The 19,575-nt window shown below is 45.2% G+C and overlaps 1 protein-coding gene across 2 annotated transcripts in view; it reads left to right on the top strand.

The window, feature by feature from the left end:
- Positions 1 to 19,575, top strand: part of ITGB1 (integrin subunit beta 1) — a 40,867-nt gene that overhangs the window by 8,926 nt on the left and 12,366 nt on the right. Inside the window, exons 2-16 of one of the 2 annotated variants that reach the window (XM_040434270.1) lie at positions 2,228 to 2,294; positions 3,641 to 3,726; positions 8,736 to 8,952; positions 9,040 to 9,210; positions 9,369 to 9,607; positions 11,655 to 11,810; positions 12,953 to 13,048; positions 13,144 to 13,233; positions 13,318 to 13,458; positions 13,569 to 13,771; positions 14,550 to 14,788; positions 14,886 to 15,108; positions 15,978 to 16,210; positions 16,327 to 16,493; positions 19,310 to 19,390. In XM_040434270.1, coding sequence (XP_040290204.1) covers positions 2,228 to 2,294; positions 3,641 to 3,726; positions 8,736 to 8,952; positions 9,040 to 9,210; positions 9,369 to 9,607; positions 11,655 to 11,810; positions 12,953 to 13,048; positions 13,144 to 13,233; positions 13,318 to 13,458; positions 13,569 to 13,771; positions 14,550 to 14,788; positions 14,886 to 15,108; positions 15,978 to 16,210; positions 16,327 to 16,493; positions 19,310 to 19,384 — 2,403 coding nt within the window. In that variant the 3' untranslated portion in view covers positions 19,385 to 19,390. The remainder of the gene's footprint in view (positions 1 to 2,227; positions 2,295 to 3,640; positions 3,727 to 8,735; positions 8,953 to 9,039; positions 9,211 to 9,368; positions 9,608 to 11,654; positions 11,811 to 12,952; positions 13,049 to 13,143; positions 13,234 to 13,317; positions 13,459 to 13,568; positions 13,772 to 14,549; positions 14,789 to 14,885; positions 15,109 to 15,977; positions 16,211 to 16,326; positions 16,494 to 19,309; positions 19,391 to 19,575) is intronic. The other variant, XM_040434271.1, reaches the window with a different exon arrangement.

The following is a 19,575-nucleotide window of genomic DNA, read 5'->3' as shown; positions in this document are numbered from 1 at the left end:
AAGGGATCATGCACACAAACTTAGAGAAATATATATATATTTTTTTTTTTTTTCAGCACCTGTTCTGTATTTTTTGAGGGTCGGATGTTGACCCGTTCCCTTCAGTGGGTCACTCCATGTAATGTGTGCATCCGTATGTCTGTTCTGCGGCCCCACATCCGTATTACAGACAATGATAGGACTGTGCTTTTATGGGCCAGACGTTCAGTTCCGCAGAATACACTCGCTAGTATCCGTGTTTTGCGGATGCACTATTTGCAGACTGCAAAAAACGGCTGTGGTCGTGTGCATGATATAAATATTCGGCCATCCTATATAGCCCTGCAGGTACAGTGAGTGTAGGGGTCACTCCCGCAGTGATGTGTGCCGTCATACGTGCCCACACTGTTCTCCTACGAGGTGTGATGAGAATAGCACAATGTAGCAGAGCCGGCTGAAGCCCGTCTAGTACTCGGCCCATATATGGGAAGGTTCAGTGCAGGAATCTGCTGCTTCCTCTCCTCACACTTGCTGAAGAATGCCTGTCGCTGGGCGAGCGTGGCCTGTCAGAAGTCTGCCGAACATCTGCTTTCAGGATTACCAAAAATGGGGACCTGCTAAGGAGCCGGGGGTTTCTCGCCACTTCGGCGGTAGCATTGCACCGTGTGGACGTTGCTTACAGGAGTTATATTTGTTTTTCTGGTCATTTTTTATTTTTTTTCTCCACGCGTTGTAACGTCTGATGTTTTCTATGTGCACTTAAAGGAAAACTCCATTCAGAAATGAAATTTTACAAGAATCCAGATTCCAGGCCTCATGCAGAGCAGTATGGAGGCACTCAGTCCCTGCAGCTCTATGCCATGGGGCCGTAGACTGTGTCGCCATACCGTGCCGTATTATCAAGGTGTTCTCTTCCTAAGGAAAAAGATCTGTAACATATTGTTCTGTTATCAGCCACTCATCTCCAAGGAAGTCTAGGAAATGATCTACTCCCATGATCACTGCTTTATCTCACATAGTTACATGTCTGTGGCACTGTAAATGAACTGTTAAAGGGCTTGTCCTGGCTAGAGATGACTGACTTATCTACAGGATAATCCACATCAGACTGGTGGGGATCCGCCACCCCCCACTGATCAGCTATTTTGGGCTCCACAAGATCTCTGTACTGTATATGGCTGGAGGCAGACAGCGCCATACACTGTGTAGTGGCTGCGCTGGGGTACTGCAGCTCAGCTCCTAGTAAAGTGAATGACCGCTGAGCCTCAGTATGCCACCGCCAGAAACCACACAGCCTTCTGCTTCCATCTGTACAGTTAGTTTCCACCGCCGTGGCAGCCTGAAGCAACTGATCGCTGGTGTGCCAGGTGTGGGACCCCCCCAAATCTGATATTGAGCTCATCCAGCTATAGCTTTGTATGGGCTCCTGATGTCAATGTGGGTGGCGTCTCCACTGTATTGTGGGTTATTGGATGGACACAGAAAAGGATGTAACATGTACATAAGAGGACCTCTCACCGCTCCTGACATGTCTGTTTTAATAGCTTCATGCATTCCCCATGTAATAACAATTCTGGAGCATCTATTCCTATGGCTCTATGTTGTGCCATTCCTTTATTATTCCTGCTAGAAATTATGAATGAATTGTTAGCAGTCTGCAGTAAGGCCACTTTCAGACTAGCTGCGAGCAGCACCCGGCCTGACCTTCCAGCACTGCCGGGGTCGCATAGCATTATATTGATTTTATGATGCTATGTAACCCTTAGACATCTGAAATGTACTGGGTTACACTGACCTAATACTGTCAGTAAGGGTTACATAGTACCCGCTTGTCTGAAAGGGGCCTAAGGGTAACTAGTTGGGGGTGTGTACCTGCACAGACTTGCTCTAGCCAATCAGTGCTGCCATTTTTGGACTGTGCAGGGACCCCCCCCCCCCCTCCTGGTTACCTCCCCTCTGTACCCTTACTGCAGACTGCTAGCAATTCATTGATGACTTCTAGTAGAAATAATAAAGGAACGGCACAACATACAGACATAAGAATAGATGCTCCAGAATTGTTATTACATGGGGAATGCATTAAACTATTAAACAAGCATGTCAGGAGTGGTGGTGACAGGGCCTCTTTAAGGGTAGAGGAGCCACAAAGTGAAATTCTAATACACAGTATATTATCCGCCATATGCTAGAATTTCCTGGTCTTTTGATACAGAATTCTAATTAAGCCTGTGTACTTCTTGTTTTGTAGATGGCGCGTATCCTACTTCTTGTGGGGCTGTGTATCTATTCGCTGTCATACACCAGTGCACAACAAGGTAAGTCTGCAGTCTGCCTTGGGTATCAGATCTAGCTTTTATTTATCCTTAGGCCCCTTTAACACGAGCGAGTATTCCACTTGGGTGCAATGCGTGATTCGAACGCATTGCGCCTGCACAGAATCCGGACCCATTTATTTCAATGGGGCTGTGTACATGAGCGTTAGTTTTCATGCATCACTTGTGCGTTGCGTGAAAATCACAGCAAGCTCTATATTCTGCAATTTTTAAGCAACGCTGGCCTCATAGAAGTGAATGGTTAAAGGACCTTACCAGGAAAGGTTAAAGGACCTTAACATGTATAGCTTGGAAGAAAGAAGAGACAGAGGGGATATGATAGAAACTTTTAAATACATAAAGGGAATCAACTCGGTAAAGGAGGAGAGCATATTTATAAGAAGAAAAACTACCACAAGAGGACATAGTTTTAAATTAGAGGGGCAAAGGTTTAAAAGTAATATAAGGAAGTATTACTTTACTGAGAGAGTAGTGGATGCATGGAATAGCCTTCCTGCAGAAGTGGTAGCTGCAAATACAGTGAAGGGGTTTAAGCATGCATGGGATAGGCATAAGGCCATCCTTCATATAAGATAGGGCCAGGGGCTATCCATAGTATTCAGTATATTGGGCCGACTAGGTGGGCCAAATGGTTCTTCTCTGCCGACACATTCTATGTTCTATGTAATGGGGCTGCGTGAAAATCGCATCCACAAGCAAGTGCGGATGCGATGCGTTTTTCACAGATGGGTGCTAAGAGATGTTGTTTGTATACATTCAGGTTTTTTTATAACACGCGTGGCAAACGCACGCAAAACTGAATGACTTTGCCTGCGAAATCGCGCATTTTTCACTGAACGCATTCGCAGCGCATCCGGACATGCTAGTCTGCAAGGGGCCTTAGGGTGCCTGCACCCGTGTAGGTAGATTGGCAGAAATTGCGCGTGTGTTTCTGCACCCAATTCATGTGTTAATTGCGTATTTGATGCGATTTGAAGGTCTCACCCTTCCATTGGAAAAGGGTGAAAATCGCACAAGCAATTAACATGCTGGGGATTTCAAAATCCGCACAACAGGTCAATTTCTGCACATAAGAAATAAGCAAAGTGTACATGAAATGTGTCTCATCTCATACACTTTGCTGGTACTGTATTACACACGAGGATCTGGGCAGAAAAATAGTGTGTAATCTGCAAAGTGTGCAGGTGACCTTAACAAACACTTACCTGCTGTCCTGTGGAGTTGGATCCCGCCAATCACAAGACTGGAGTGTCGGCGCACTGTTTGTCCATTACTAGAGTGAGCCGAGCGCTTGTACTGTAATAAATCTGTATGTTTCTCTTATGTAGGTGGGACTGAATGTTTAAAAGCAAATGCCAAATCATGTGGAGAGTGTATACAGGCTGGACCAAACTGCGGGTGGTGCACCAAAGTGGTAAGTGGAGATATGTTTTAGTGGTGGCTAGGGATCGACCGATTATCGGTTTGGCCGATATTGAGGATTTCTAACGTTATCGGCATCTATTTTGCCGATATACCGATAACGTATGGGGAACACAGAACGCGCTGCTGACAGCGCTCTCTGTGTTCCCTCCGCAGCACAGGGGAGAAGGAAGCAGTGTCTCCTCCCCCTGTGCTGCTGCTGCCGCTGCCGCCAATGAGGGGATAGAACATAAGAGGAGGGGAGGGGCTGTGGCCGCTGTGCCACCAATGAAGATAAGCCTTTCATTCATTCATATACAGGAGGCGGGAGCTGGCTGCAGAATCACATAGCCGGCTCCCGACCGCTATGAGCAATAGCTGCGGTCCGCGGTAGTTAACTCCTCAGGTGCCGCGGATCGCAGCTACCGCTGATAGAGGTCGGGAGCCGGCTATGTGATTCTGCAGCCAGCTCCCGCCTCCTGTATATGAATGATCGAGAGACTTATCTTCATTGGTGGCGCAGTGCGCCCCCCCAAGCCCCCCAGTATTAATCATTGGTGGCGCAGTGCGCCCCCCACCCCCATCCCAATCCCGGCCAATAGTAAAAACATTGGTGGCGCAGTGCGCCCCCCCCACCCAGTATTAATCATTGGTGGCAGTGGCCACAGGATCCCCTCTCCTCTGCTCCTCCGATCGGAGCCCCAGCAGTGTAAGCCTGGGGCTCCGATCGGTTACCATGGCAGCCAGGACGCTATTGAAGCCCTGGCTGCCATGTTCAGCTCCATGCTGCTGTGTGCACTATGCACAGAGCAGCAGGGACAGTGTGAGATCCTATTCACTAGAACCCTTGTCCTATCAGGGTGAAAAAAAAAAACACAAAAATATTAAGTATAAATGAAAAAGATTTATAAAAAAAAATACACATTAACAATAAACAAAAAAAATACACATTAACAATAAACATATTAATTTTCAGCAGATTTGTGTAGGAATTTTTTTTTTTTCTCAAAAATGAAAATTCCCAGAATATCGGTATAAATTATCGGCTATCGGCCTGAAAGTTCACAAATTATCGGTATCGGCCCTAAAAAATCAATATCGGTCGATCCCTAGTGGTGGCAATGAGTGTGGCTTAAGGTACTGGTTGCCTACTGCGCTATAATGCTTTTTCAGACCAAAAGTATGGCGGTACATGGTTTATACTCTAATTCCTAAATTTCCTATTCTATCGAATTTTGTACTGAAAGCCGCCATACATGCTTCACATTCACCGATCAGCCATGACCACTGGCACTGGGTGACTTGAATAACGCTGATGATTAAGTAGCGACAATGGCATCGGTCACAGGTCAGATGTATTGGGCAGTAAGTGGAAGCGGGCACAATGGACACGCGTGAGGATCTGGGCGTCTGTGGCAAGGGCCAAACTGATGGCTAGACAACTGGGTCAGAGCATCTCCAGATGGCAGGTCCTGTGGGGTTAGTACATACCAAAATGGGCACCAGAAAGGGCCACCTGAGCATCAGAAATGGACCATGGAACATTGGAAGTAGGTGACCTGGTAAGATGAATCAGGTTTTCTTTTACATCAGGTGGATGTTTGGATGCGTTTGTACCACTTTCCTGAGGAAAAGATGGCACCAGGATGCATTATGGAAAGAAAGGAAGCTGGTGGAGATCCTGGCATTCGTGTGGACACCTACCTAAATATTGGCACCAACCAAGTACAGCCCTTCATGGCAGCGACATTCCCTTTTTGCCGTGACCCCTTCCATCAAACAGCAACAACTGTTGAGAAATGGTACAAGGAACATCACAAAGAGTTCAGGGTGTTGACTTGGCCTTGAAATCCCCAGATCTCAAGTGGGATGTACTGGAAAAAAGTCTGATCCATGAAGGTCGCACATCGCAGCTAACGTTTTGGTGCCAGATACCAAAGGAATCCTTTACAGTTCTTGTGGAGTCCACTCCTAGAGTCAGACTTTTAAAGGGGGTTGTGCAGTGGGTAAATATTGATGACCTATCGTCAGGATAGGTCATCAATATCAGATCGTCAGGGGTCAGACTCCCAGCACCCCTCCTGATCAGTTGTTTGAAGGGGTCGCTGCGCTCACTGCTCCCTCTTTTACCTGCGCATCATCTCCTTTGTAGCGGCGCTGCGTTGTACTTACAACTGATCGGGACGAGGGGCTGCAGGGACTGTAGCCTGAAGCTTTCTCTGATGTGGTCAGTCTTTTGTTTGAAGTACGTGGCAAAGTTCTCTGCTGAGAGGAGGAGGAGGATGGAGAAGAGTTGAAAGTGTTAAATAGTTTAGAGTTGTGAGACAGGGAAGATATGAGTGATGTGAAGTAGGCCTGTTTTACAGCAGCAAATGTGGATGTGAAATGGGATTGTTTGTACGTGATAAAATTCTCCTTAGAATGGGTTTTCTTCCATCGCCGCTCTGCAACCCTGGAACTTTTTTATTTTTTGGATTTTGTTACATATGCAGGGGGGTGGGGGATGACCTCCGCTGTGGATAGTTGAAGCTCCTTAAGGCTGGGTTCACACCTGAGCGTGTTCGATAAGCGCTTTTTACAGTCGTTTTTGGGGCGTTTTTGTATTTTGTGTGATTAATCCAATGAAAAACTGCCACAATACGTGCGACACTACGCCCCAAAGAAGCTCCTGTACTTCTTGGGGCGTAGGGCGCTTTTACAGCGCGTTCGTACACGCTGTAAAATGCTCAGGTGAGAACCATGCCCATAGGGAAACGTTGGTTTTTGCCTGTTGAGCGTTTTACAGCGCGTAGGAACGCGCTGTAAAACGCTCAGGTGTGAACCCAGCCTTAGTGTTTGTTTTTTGTTTTTGTTTGACTTTATTCAGCTCATTATGTGATCTAGTGAATTGGTTGGTTTGAAATCCCGAAGTAAGGTCTGCTCCAAAGAGGGTGAATATATGTGCACTGACAGCTTTTTCAGTTGTGTTTTTTAATTTCACTTTCACAATCTGGACCATTTTGTCAAGTCCGTTTAAATAAAATCTGAATGAAAATTCCAAGTTGTAATTCCAAGTTGTAATGCTGCAAAAGAGGGAAAAACTCCAGAGATGTGAATAATTTTGCAGGGCTGATAGTCTAATGGTTGCTGTGGCTTTATGGCTGATTTAATTACATGACTGTATGGGCGTGCTGCCAGTGTTCAGGACCACAAACTGCAGATCCGCAAAACGCATGCATCGGACGTTTGAACTCTGCATTGCAATGCGGACCCGTTGACTTGAATGGGTCCCCAATCCACAAGATACGGCAAAAGATAATATATGTCCTATCTTGTACAGAGGCACGGACACGAAAAGGCATCTGTATGTTTCTGTGGGCTTCGAGGTCCATGCCTCCGCTGTGCAAATCTATCTTATGCCTTATCTTGCGGATCGTGGACCCATTCAAGTCAATGAGTCTGCACTGCAATGCAAAGTTCACGCGGCCGGTGCCTGTGTTTTGTGGACTCGCTCCTTGCGGTCCACAACATGGGCACAGTGGTCATGCAGTCATGTGAATGGGCCCTCAAAGTGAGCACAAAGCGGCATGCTGTGAAAATGTGACCTGTCATGTCTGCTTCTCAAAGACTGGGATTTTGATGCAGGTTTTGAATCCAAGGCCAGGGACAGATCATGAATGGACTAAACATAAAGGAAAGAGTGAATCCACTCCTGGCTTTGGTGTTCATTAAAGGGATTTTCTAGGATAGTTCCTCAGTATCTGATTGGGGAGTCCGAGCCCCAGTGATCAGCTTTTTAAGAAGGCACCAGCGCTCCTGGGAGTGCCACAGCCTTCTCCGTGCTTACCAAGCATAGTGCCGTACATTGTATAGCGGCTGTGCTTGGTATCACACTCGGGGCCAATTCACTTAGCCCCATGGCCATGTGACTAATGAATGTGTCATCACATGGCCTACAAAAACCTGAGCGAGGGCTGTGGTGCTACTGCAAGTGCTGCTGCCTTCTCAAACTGCTGATCGTCAGGGGTCCTGGGAGTCGGATACTGATGACCTATTCTAAGGATGTGGTTCTGGTTGGTTTCAGAGAAATGATTCACCGCTCTTAGATGGGAAAGTGAGCTCTATCAGGCCTAGGATACAGCCAATCTGAAATCCGCCGTGGCTAAAACTGCCCGAAATGTGCTGGTTTTCACACTGCATCGCTGCAGAAATTGCAGCCAGTTTTCCACTGCTTTTTAACCTTCTTTTTCTTTCTCCAGTTTTAAACAAGGGGTTAAACTGAACAAATTTGTGAACTGTGCAAATGGAACATTTCTAAAATTCAGCCATTGATATGCTGCTCATACGGATCCGTTGGAACATGCTGCATTTTCAAAAAAGCTGTGAAAGAAAAGGCATATAATGCTGCCAGCACTTAATACATTTTGACATTTAACATGCTCCCTCTAGTGGTGGCTATGGGCAGGCAGAATTTTATAATTTACCTCTGTCCATGAAGGGGATATGTTAAAGGGCATCTGTCATCAGTGACCTTCCTATCCAGCTGTTTGCATAGACATGGCTGTGGTTCACCTGATAAAACACTGTTTTTATTTTGTTGATCTGAGGCTCCGTTCCCAACGTATTTTTAATATTATGCAAATTAGCTGTTGGTGCAATGAGTGTCACAATTGCTCTTGTTGCACCCAAGCTTCGCTCCTTTCTTTGGCCAGTTCCGCCCTGGCTGCGTTTTTAATCGGGTGAACAGTTGGATAGGGAGGTCACTGGTGACAGGTTCCCTTTAAGAAATGAATCCTCATAAATTTTGACTGAATAAGGTAAAAAATAAGTGTTCATGAGAGGAAATGCACTATATGGCCACAGAACGGATGTAGAGCTTTGATGTTAGTTCTTGGCAACTTTTCCTGACTATCTGACGAGACAGTGAACCTAAAAATCACTTGTGGTATAGGAATTGTACAACGTGATTAAAGCTGCCGCCCGATAAGTGTAGCCCCATCTTTACTTGGTGTCCAGTAGTTAACTTTCCCTTTCCCGTTCTAGGACTTCTTGCAAGAAGGTGAACCCACATCTGCTCGTTGTGACGACTTGGCTGCATTAAAAAGTAAAGGATGCCCTGAAGAAAGTATTCAGAACCCCAGAGGCAGCAAAGAAAAGCTAAAAGACAACGCCATTACTAACAAGGCCAAAGGAGAACGTATGGATCCTGCAAACATCACCCAGATCCGCCCCCAGCAGCTACGATTCGAGCTGAGATCTGGTACGTAGCGTCAGGTTACTTTTTGTAAAGTTTCTAAGCTTGGGAGAAATTATTCTAATTTTTTTTTTTCTTTTGTACCTGGTGTAGGCGAGCCCCAAACATTTAATTTAACCTTCAGAAGAGCAGAAGATTATCCCATTGATCTGTACTATCTTATGGACCTGTCATACTCCATGAAGGACGATTTGGAAAATGTAAAGAGCCTCGGCACAGCCCTCATGAGGGAAATGGAACAAATTACATCCGATTTCAGGATAGGTAAGGACTGAGGAAGACTGAAATCAGCTCACATCCACCAGAAGGCAAGAAACGACCCACTGTGAGGCTTTCTCCACCAAAATGTGGGACCTTTATAAATGTTTTACAGCTTGTGCCTAATTATTTGTTACTCTTCTTGTCTCTCTCTTTCCTCTTAGGTTTTGGATCTTTTGTGGAGAAAACGGTTATGCCATACATTAGCACCACTCCCGCTAAACTCATCAATCCCTGCACCACAGATCAGAACTGTTCTAGTCCGTTTAGCTTTAAGAATGTCCTTAATCTTACCAGCGATGGCAAACTGTTTAATGACCTCGTAGGCAAACAGCAAATCTCCGGTAACCTGGATTCCCCAGAAGGTGGTTTTGATGCAATTATGCAAGTTGCTGTGTGCGGGGTAAGTACAGTCTATCAATGCTTTATGGACTGGAAGTGCTAACTTTCTATCCCTCCTTTTAAAGGGCATCTGTCAGCAGATTTGTCCCTATGACACTGGCTGACCTGTTACGTGTGCACTTGGCAGCTGAAGACATCTGTGTTGGTCCCACATTCATAAGGGTCTGCATTGCTGAGAAAAATTAAGTTTTTATATATGCAAATGGATCGCTAGGAGCAACTGGGGCGTTGCCGTTACACCTAGAGGCTCTGCTCTCTCTACAACTGCTGCGTCCTCTCCACTTTGATGTGGTGATGCTTACACACATGCAACAAGTCAGCCAGTCCATATTCTGTGTGAGCCTTGTAGCTTTAGATTACCTCTACACAGGGCAGATCTATATTTATTTTTATTAAATTTTTTTATGCCGTAAATCCTGTAGCGGGTATTACTGCAGATCCGTATAACATGCTTACTATGGATGTTGCCCCATTCATTGGAAGGAGAGGAAACCATGATGAAAATCCACAAACTAAATTGACATGCTGCAGATTAGGGGTGGGCGATATGGCCTAAAATCTATATTGCAATATGATTTGAAGCATTTGTGATATGCGATATATATTATTTTCTTCTGTATGTATACAAATTACAAAACTTTTCAATACATTTTTAATGTGTATTGTGTAACAGATCTTTTTCCAAACAATGTAAAGATGAAGACTAAGGGCTCTTTCACACTTGCGTTATTGTCTTCCGGCATAGAGTTCCGTCGTCGGGGCTCTATGCCGGAAGAATACTGATCAGGATTATCCTAATGCATTCTGAATGGAGAGTAATCCGTTCAGGATGCATCAGGATGTCTTCAGTTCCGGTACGGAACGTTTTTTGGCCGGAGAAAATACCGCAGCATGCTGCGCTTTTTGCTCCGGCCAAAAATCCTGAAGACTTGCCGCAAGGCCGGATCCGGGATCAATGCCCATTGAAAGGCATTGATCCGGATCCGGCCTTAAGCTAAACGTCGTTTCGGCGCATTGCCGGACCCGACGTTTAGCTTTTTCTGAATAGTTACCATGGCTACCGGGACGCTAAAGTCCTGACAGCCATGGTAAGTGTAGCGGGGAGCAGGGGAGCAGTATACTTACCGTCCGTGCGGCTCCCCGGGCGCTCCAGAGTGACGTCAGGGCGCCCCAAGCGCATGGATCACGTGATCACATGGATCACGTCATCCATGCGCATGGGGCGCTCTGACGTCATTCTGGAGCGCCCGGGGAGCCGCACGGACTGTAAGTATACCGCTCCCCCGCTCCCCGCTCCTACTATGGCAACCAGGACTTTAATAGCGTCCTGGGTGCCATAGTAACACTGAAAGCATTTGGAAGACGGTTCCGTCTTCAAATGCTTTCAGTACACTTGCGTTGTTACGGATCCGGCAGGCACCTCCGGCAACGGAAGTGCATGCCGGATCCCAACAACGCAAGTGTGAAAGAGGCCTAAGTGTTAGTAAAACACAAATTTCTTACATGTCCCTCAGAGCCAGTGCCATCAGCCCCATTGCATTTGCCATCGTCATCATACATGTCCCCCTAGAACCAGTACCATCAGATCAGCCCCATGGCCATCCTTTGCAAATGGATATAATGCGTAATTACAAGTACTCGCTCTGTTCAAGTGAATGGAGAGAGTACTCGTCATTACACTGCTCTTCCGAGATGAAGTGCAGTGTAATGAATAGGAAGTGGCGCTCGCTTGGAGCAACGCTTTCTCTTCAAACAGCTGATCGGCGGGGGAGCTGTCATTCTGACTAGTCCATTCACTCAAAGAGCCACGGCACCTCCATCCTTATTGATGGTGGGGAGTTGACACCCACCAGGCTTAACCAAAGGCTAGGCCTTCAACATGAGTTCCAGAATTGTATGTATATCCTTGTACTGGGATGGTTCCACATCTAGAGTAACTGTCGTATAATCGGCAGTATCTTCCATTATCGTGCTTTCCCTGGAAGCTACAGATCAGTCTTGCACGTCTGTCATGAGTTTGTCCTTCATGCTGTATTCTTTTCTTTTAGGAGCAAATTGGCTGGAGGAATGTCACACGCTTGTTGGTCTTCTCCACTGATGCAGGCTTCCATTTTGCTGGAGATGGAAAATTAGGAGGAATCGTACTGCCAAACGATGGGAAATGTCACATGCACGATAACATGTACACAATGAGCCACTATTATGTAAGTCTGTGTTTGGAGCTTTTTTTCAATTACTAGGTTTAATGATTTGAAACTCTGTTCCTTTCTGTGATTGCACTTCCTGCAAGGAACAGGAGATTGCCTTCTACCAAGACAAAAGCTTCTTGTCTGTTCCATGCTTCACCTGACGTGAAAGGAGCCGTAATTTATCTACTCATCTCCCCAGCACCTCTCCTAGTGCCCTGTATTTGTTCAATGCAAACCATTGGTTTTATTGAGATTCAGCTGGGAAAGAAATGCCCCAACTGTCTATAATTTCACGTTCAGACATGGTGGGTTTGTCATCTTCCTGTGAATGTCTGTGGTTTTTCCTTTTTAAACAAAAAAAATTCACACACAGCGGATTGAAGGCATGCAGCCCATAGTTTGATGCTGATAGGAATGTGGCCTAATATTAAAGCTTTTTTTCTGTTTGTTTTTCTTCCATAATTTTGTTTTACATTGAAGCCAATGAAACTGCACACTTTCTATTTATAAAAAAAAAAAAAATCTTTAAAATTGTATTTGTCATCTTCCCTACGGAACGGACGACACATAGGTGTGAAGACACCATAAGTGTGTGCTATCTAAGTTATTAGTGTATGCATCATCTCGTCTGGTGTAGACACACGTGGAACATCTACTGTAACACCTTAAAGACATTCAGATGTTGGCTGGGACTCGCATGGCCAAAGATTGCGGTGTAGCACTGCCTAAGTTGCAAGTAACTGCGACTAGTGTGAAAGAATGAGGTCTCGTTGCCCCATTCACTTACATTGGTTGTGATTACTTGTCATGTAGACAGCACTGCATTGCAATCTTTGGCCATGTGAGTCGTGCACAGTCGGTGGGTAGCCTGAGCATTTCTAGTTTGCTTTGATGTGATCACAGCCAAAACAGACCCTGATTTTACTACCCACTTGTTGCATTAAATAGAAGGAATGTCTGATGACATAAGCAGATAGGAGCCTTTGTCACAAACCCCAATACGTTTGGTCCTCTGTATATTCGGTGTGTAAATGGGGAAGGAGGAGGGGTCTGAGAAATCATCATGTCTTTCACCCATTCCTGGTGTTATTGAGATGTCAGTCTTATGTCTTGCCTGTCATTTTTAAATCTTGCCTCTCCATATTGTTTTCCCACAGGACTATCCATCCATTGCTCATATAGTCCAGAAACTTAGTGAAAATAACATCCAGACTATCTTTGCTGTCACAGAGGATTTCCAGCCAGTTTACAAGGTTCAGTATCTTCTTACTGTTCCATACTTTCAGTTGGTCAAAATCGTCTAGAAAACCAGTGATTACTAGATCTGTGCTGCTGTTATTTTTAATAGGAATTGAAGAACCTGATTCCCAAGTCAGCCGTAGGTACTCTGTCGTCAAACTCCAGCAACGTCATCCAGTTGATCATTGACTCCTACAATGTGAGTATATCTAATTGGTAGAATAAGCATCCAGACGGGGTCGTGTGGATTCTGATCAGTAAACCATCTTATTCTTCTTTCAAGTCACTGTCTTCAGAACTGATCTTGGAAAACGGCAAATTACCAGAAGGCGTAACTATCAGCTATAAGTCATTCTGCAAGAACGGAGTCATTGGTACCGGAGAGAATGGAAGGAAATGCTCCAACATCTCCCTGGGAGATCAGGTAGGTGTTCATGTGGAGATTCCCTCCCTGTTCATGGAGTGATTATTCCACCATTAGAGTGCATTAGGCGCAGAGCTCTGCTTCTTGCTGACCTGCGGGTTTTATTTCAGGTGCAGTTTGAGATCAGTGTCACTGCACACAAGTGCCCCAAGAAAGACCAGCCCGAATCTATTAAAATCAAGCCTTTGGGTTTTACCGAAGAAGTAGAGATCCTGCTGAAGTTTATCTGCGAATGTGATTGCCAAGAAAGTGGCACACCTGACAGCCCCGAATGCCACAATGGAAATGGCACATTTGAATGTGGAGCGTGCAGGTAAATTAATGTCCTTGCGTTCATGTTGGTTATGTTCTGTTGACTTTCAATAGATTGACTGACTGCAAATGTGACACAGTATCCCATCCACTATCCTGCGTCTAACATTCATACCTGTGGGTACTGGTAACTGCAACTTAGGAAATGAGGGCAGCTGATCTGCAGTGCCACACAGAACGTTTGGACAGGAGTCGCACTCTTTTCGGAGGAAAGAAGCCATATTGCTCTAATCCTGGGGTGTCAGAACTCCCGCCAATGAGATATCGATGGTCTATACTGAGGTTAGGCCATCAATTACTAAATCCTGAAGTACCACCATATGGAAAGATACACTATGGATTACAGTACCAGTATTACAGTACCAGTAAAGCAAATGAGATTTTAGAAAATCTCATCCACCTGCTGTTGAAGAAAAGAATTGCAGCTTCAGGCTAATTGTACACTAGCATCAGCGATCTGGCATTGCCGGAGGGTTGTAAGGCTCTGTCCGGCCCAATTCACACTAACTGGGACCATCGGCGATCTGGCCGCATTTTGGCAAATATGCCGAGAATCGTCTGAAAGATGACCTTTGCACGCAGCTTTTTTTGCAATGCACAGGGAGTAAACTGACAAATCGGCACGTGACTCATGCAGATTTTGCCACTGCAGATTGTTCCATGTGGACTTACTTGTAAAGTTACCATGGCATCTAGATGGGGATGTTTTGGACTCTGCTGCATTGATAAATGCTGTCATTTATATATTTTTTTTATATCTATTTTTTTCCTTTCCCCAGGTGTAATGAAGGTCGTATTGGAAAACATTGTGAGTGCAGTACCGAGCAGGTCAGCAATGAAGATATGGATGCTCAGTGCAGGAAGGAGAACAGCTCTGAGATTTGCAGCAACAACGGTGATTGTATCTGTGGGCAATGTGTGTGTAAGAAGAGGGACAATCCCAATGAGGTGTATTCTGGCAAATACTGTGACTGTGACAATTTCAACTGTGACCGATCCAATGGTCAGATCTGTGGAGGTATGAGTGTAATCCTTTTTTTTTATTTTATTTTTATTCCTCCCCCCCCTCTCCCCTTAGTATCAAGTCATTCCATGATTTATTTTTTATTTTCCAGGTAATGGAATCTGTAAATGCAGAGTATGTGAATGTTTCCCTAATTTCTCTGGAAGTGCATGCGATTGCTCGGAAGATAAGTCAACGTGTATGGCATCAAATGGCCAACTATGCAACGGAAGAGGCATTTGTGAATGTGGGAGGTGTAAATGTACAGATCCGAAGTTCCAAGGACAAACCTGTGAGATGTGTCAGACCTGTGCTGGGGTTTGCACTGATCACAAGTAAGTATTTAAGGTTGATTTTTCACTCTCCACCCCACCACCAGGAAATTCCCTGGTAAACCAGGCGCAATGCTTTGCAGGACTAGCTCAGCTGCATGTAATAACTTTCACTTAGCAGTCCGTTGCTTTACACTACAGAAAACTTACCTATAATCCATATGGAAATGAGCATGGACCCCAGCCACTCTGTGCACCTCTGCTCCTCCTGCCTCCTCTGCCAGCCCCTCCTTTCCCTTGATTGACAAATGCCAGGCCAGGTGACTATGCATTGTGCCTGGTTTATCAGGGAATTTCCTGGTGACAGATTCCCTTTAAAGGGGTTCTGAGATTTTGATGATGATGATCTATCCTCAGGATAGGTCATCCTTATCTGATCAGTGAGGGTCCAACCGATCAGCTGTTTGAGAGCGCAGCGGGGCTCATGTGAGTTTTCCGTACTTGCCAAACACAGCTCTACATTGTATAGCGGCTGTGCTTGGTATGGCACTGAGCCCCATAGAAGTGAATGGGACCGAGTGTGATACCAAGCACAGCCGCTATACAATGTACAGAGCTGTGCTTGGTGAGCTATGAGAAGGTTTTACACAGGGGCGCCAGTACCTTCTCACACAGCGGCTCGGCGGGGGTCCCGGTTGTCAGACCTCCACTGATCAGATACTGATGACTTATCCCGTTTAAAATCTCAGAAAACCCCCTTTTAAAGCTTTATGTAATTAGTGCCACCTTCTCTGCCAAACTCATGGTAGGTTAGTTTATTAGACGGCGTTAGCTCAGTATCTGCATCTCTCTTCATATTCCAGTCTGTAAGCCTCATTTCCTGTCCTGTATTTCAGCTGTATGATTTATTTATTTCCTTTGGCTGTTTTTAGGGAGTGTGTTCAGTGTAGAGCCTTCCAGAAAGGAGAGAAGCAAGCAGTGTGCAATAGTCAGTGCTTCCATTTCAACTATACCATGGTGGATAGCCGTGATAAGTTACCTCAGCCAGGACAGGTTGATGCTCTCACACACTGCAAAGAGAAGGACGCCGACGACTGCTGGTTCTACTTTACCTACTCTGTCAATGCAAACTCTGAGGTTCATGTACATGTGGTGAAGGATCCAGGTAAATGCTGAATTTGGGCCAGTCTTTACCAGTGCCGCGCCCTCCCCCCCCGTTATATTGGCTCTGGTGGGTAGTTTAATTAATCGTATTTTTTTTTTTTTTATCTTCCTTTTTAGAATGTCCCAGTGGCCCAGACATAATCCCAATTGTCGCTGGTGTAGTTGCTGGAATTGTTCTCATTGGACTGGCGCTGCTGCTAATATGGAAGCTTCTGATGATCATCCATGACAGAAGAGAATTTGCTAAATTCGAAAAAGAAAAAATGAATGCCAAATGGGACGCTGTAAGTATCAAATGGCTTCTTATTGTTTTAGAAAATTGTCTCATTAAAGGGAGTCTTTCACGCAGATTCACCCTATTAACCTAATAACAGTGTTATGTCCACGGCATCCCCCCTATTAAACCTGCGTTTACCGTTAGTTCCCTGCTATCATCGTTCTGCAAAAAAACACTTTTAATCCGTATGCATACGAAGCCACTCTGCGTCTGCCCGCCCTTAGTCTCTGCTCTAACCTCCCTCCTCCCGTCCGTAATCCCGCCGATGAACGCAATAACGCACGGTAAACTGTGATGCCCGGCTGTGCTCATTCAATGTGCACGCGTCGATATCGCGTTCATCGGCGCATGCACGGGATTACGGACGGGAGGAGGGAGGTTAGAGCAGAGACTAAGGGCAGGCAAACGCGGCGGAGGGGGAGTGGCTTCGTATGAAAATGACCCAGGGGCCTGGGCACCGGCCGTTGTAACGCCGCCCCTGGGCACCTTCACAGCCTCATTTGCATACGGATTAAAAGTGTTTTTTTGCAGAACGATGCTAGCAAGGAACTAACGGTAAGCACAGGTTTAATAGGGGGGATGCCGTGGACATAACACTGTTATTAGGGTGAATCTGCGTGAAAGACTCCCTTTTAAAAGGATGATTTTTTTTTTTTTTAAAGGTATTGCGCTCCTTAGCAATCATCTTGCAGTGTAAGGACGCCTTCACACGCTGCAGATTTTTTATTTATTTTTTACAGAAATTTCCACAACTGAAAATCAGTTCCGTACACCTTTAATGGAGCTTGCAGAAATTAATGCGCTTGCTGCCCCATTCAAACGAATGGAACTAATTTTCTGCCACAATCTGCCGCGTGTGAAGGCGTCCTAATACTACTGACGGTGAACGAGCTTGATCATCAGGCAATTCAAATATTTTCACATGTTAAAAAAAAATTAAAATAAATTGTTTGCAGGCAGCAGATCGTGGTGTCTAATATCGATCTGCTGCCAGCAAACTACTATACAGTACTGGAAGGAGCGATGGCATAGGGATCGCTCTCCCCCCATGCTGCGGAGGAGATATCTGCATGTAATGGCAGCGGTCTCCTCCGCTAGCAAGCAGGCAATTGCTACGAGGGAACGCTTCCCGCCTGACAATTGTTTGTCCCATTGAGCTGTAATAAAACCTTAAGTGTTTGTCATGGGGGAAACCTTTTTAAACTGCCCTGGAAAAAATTGAAAATTTACACAGTGCCCATTCGAAGCAATGGGGGTTTTCTGTGTCATATCAGACGGGTTAAGTCCTCCTGGTCGAAAGATGCACTTTGTAACTGTGGCCAGAAGAGAGGATCCTGAACACCGGGAACTCTAACTCAGAATTCCCTAATAGGGTGTATGAAAATGGGTTTTACAAACAGGTCAGCCTATGTAATGGTACATTTTGTAGAGAAACTATTGAAACTGGTGACTTAAGTGGATTATCTCCTGTATGGCCTCTGAATTGATTTCCATTTCTACCTCCACACAGTAGTAATGGGAAGCTGATCTTTTAAGGTAGTCGTACAGTATATTTGGCGAACAGTTACTTCCACCAAACATACATGCTCAGATGAGCTTGTTACTGCTCATCCCTTCCCCCCCCCCCCCTTGAGGACACAAAGGACTGGGTATATTTGTTGGGCACACTATGAACACAGTTATTTTATTTGCCTTCGTCAAACACATTACAGATCAGGCTGGAGAAGTAGAACTTATAACACCGGCTGACCTGTTACATGTGCGCTTGGCAGCAGAAGACATCTGTGTTGGTCCCATGTTCATATGTGCCCGCATTGCTGAGAAAAGTGATGTTTTAATATATGGAAAGGAGCAACGGAGTGTTGCCATTACACCTAGAGGCTCAGCTCTCTCTGCACTTTGACAGGGCCAGGCAGATGCCTTCAGCTTTAGGCTAGGTCTACATGACGACATTTTGTTGCACCAATGTCGCACGACAATTTTTATAATAATAGTCTATGGTGTCGCACTGCAACATGCTGCGACTGCGAAGCGATAGTCGCAAAAAATCCATTCAAGATGGATTTTTTTGCTACTGTCGCATCGCAGCATGTCGCATTGCGACACCATAGACTTCCATTATAAAAATTGTCGCAGGACAAATGTTGCAGTGTAGACCTAGCCTTAAAGTGAACGTGCAGCAGGTCAGCCAATTACTTACGTACTGCCGACAGGTGCCGGTTAGTAACACTAGGCGTTAGTTATTCTCGTAACTTCGAGCAGCTGTTTTATTAGAAAATGGGCAAACACTTAAGTAATAAATGACCATTCGAATCATTACCATGTAGCAGATTCATAGGGTTAGCTATAGGGGGGTGTTGGAATTAACAGTCACATTCGGGCTCTGGTGCCTAAGGAAGATCAAAGGTTGTTGAGCAGCATAAGACCCCAGCATCTTCAATGGCTCATTTTCAGATCTTGAATTAGGGCCCAGGAGGTATGTTACACTGAGCACCTTGACCACAGACGTATGTTCTATTGTGTATTGTCTGTTCCTCTAGATAAAAAGGAGTTATGGGATATTCCTGTATCCAGGCTGTACAGCCCTTCTTCAGGCATTTTCCAGTAGTATTACATGAAGACAAGCTTCTTGTAGGGTCACATACATCGAAAACCTAGACGGCCTGGCAATGCACAGCAGTGATTATAGTATGGGTCTAGTGAAGTAGAACTGGACTGGGTCTCCTCTCCTGTCATCCATGCGTCAGATTTTACTGTTCCATACATTGTCTGATTTCTGCTGTCTCAATGTGAACCTCTTTCTTTGTGGATTCCTTTCTCCAGCAAGAGAATCCTATTTACAAGAGCCCTATAAATAATTTCAAGAATCCAAATTATGGACGTAAAGCTGCTCTCTAAATCTCAGTTTGTATCTTCTCTCTTTTTTTCCGTGCCTTTTTCATGCATGCTCTGTGCACACTGCTCTTCTATTAACACTGTGTGGACCAGCGTTTGCTCACCGGTGAGGGGTTGCTGTATTTATGGTAAAACTAGTTTTACAAATGGCTTCAGTTTTAAGAGTGTTTTTTTGGCAGTCAAAATATATAATT

This window comes from Bufo bufo, chromosome 5 (genome assembly GCF_905171765.1).
Source record: "Bufo bufo chromosome 5, aBufBuf1.1, whole genome shotgun sequence".
Taxonomy (NCBI): domain Eukaryota; kingdom Metazoa; phylum Chordata; class Amphibia; order Anura; family Bufonidae; genus Bufo; species Bufo bufo.
This window is presented reverse-complemented; position numbering and strand designations above follow the sequence as displayed.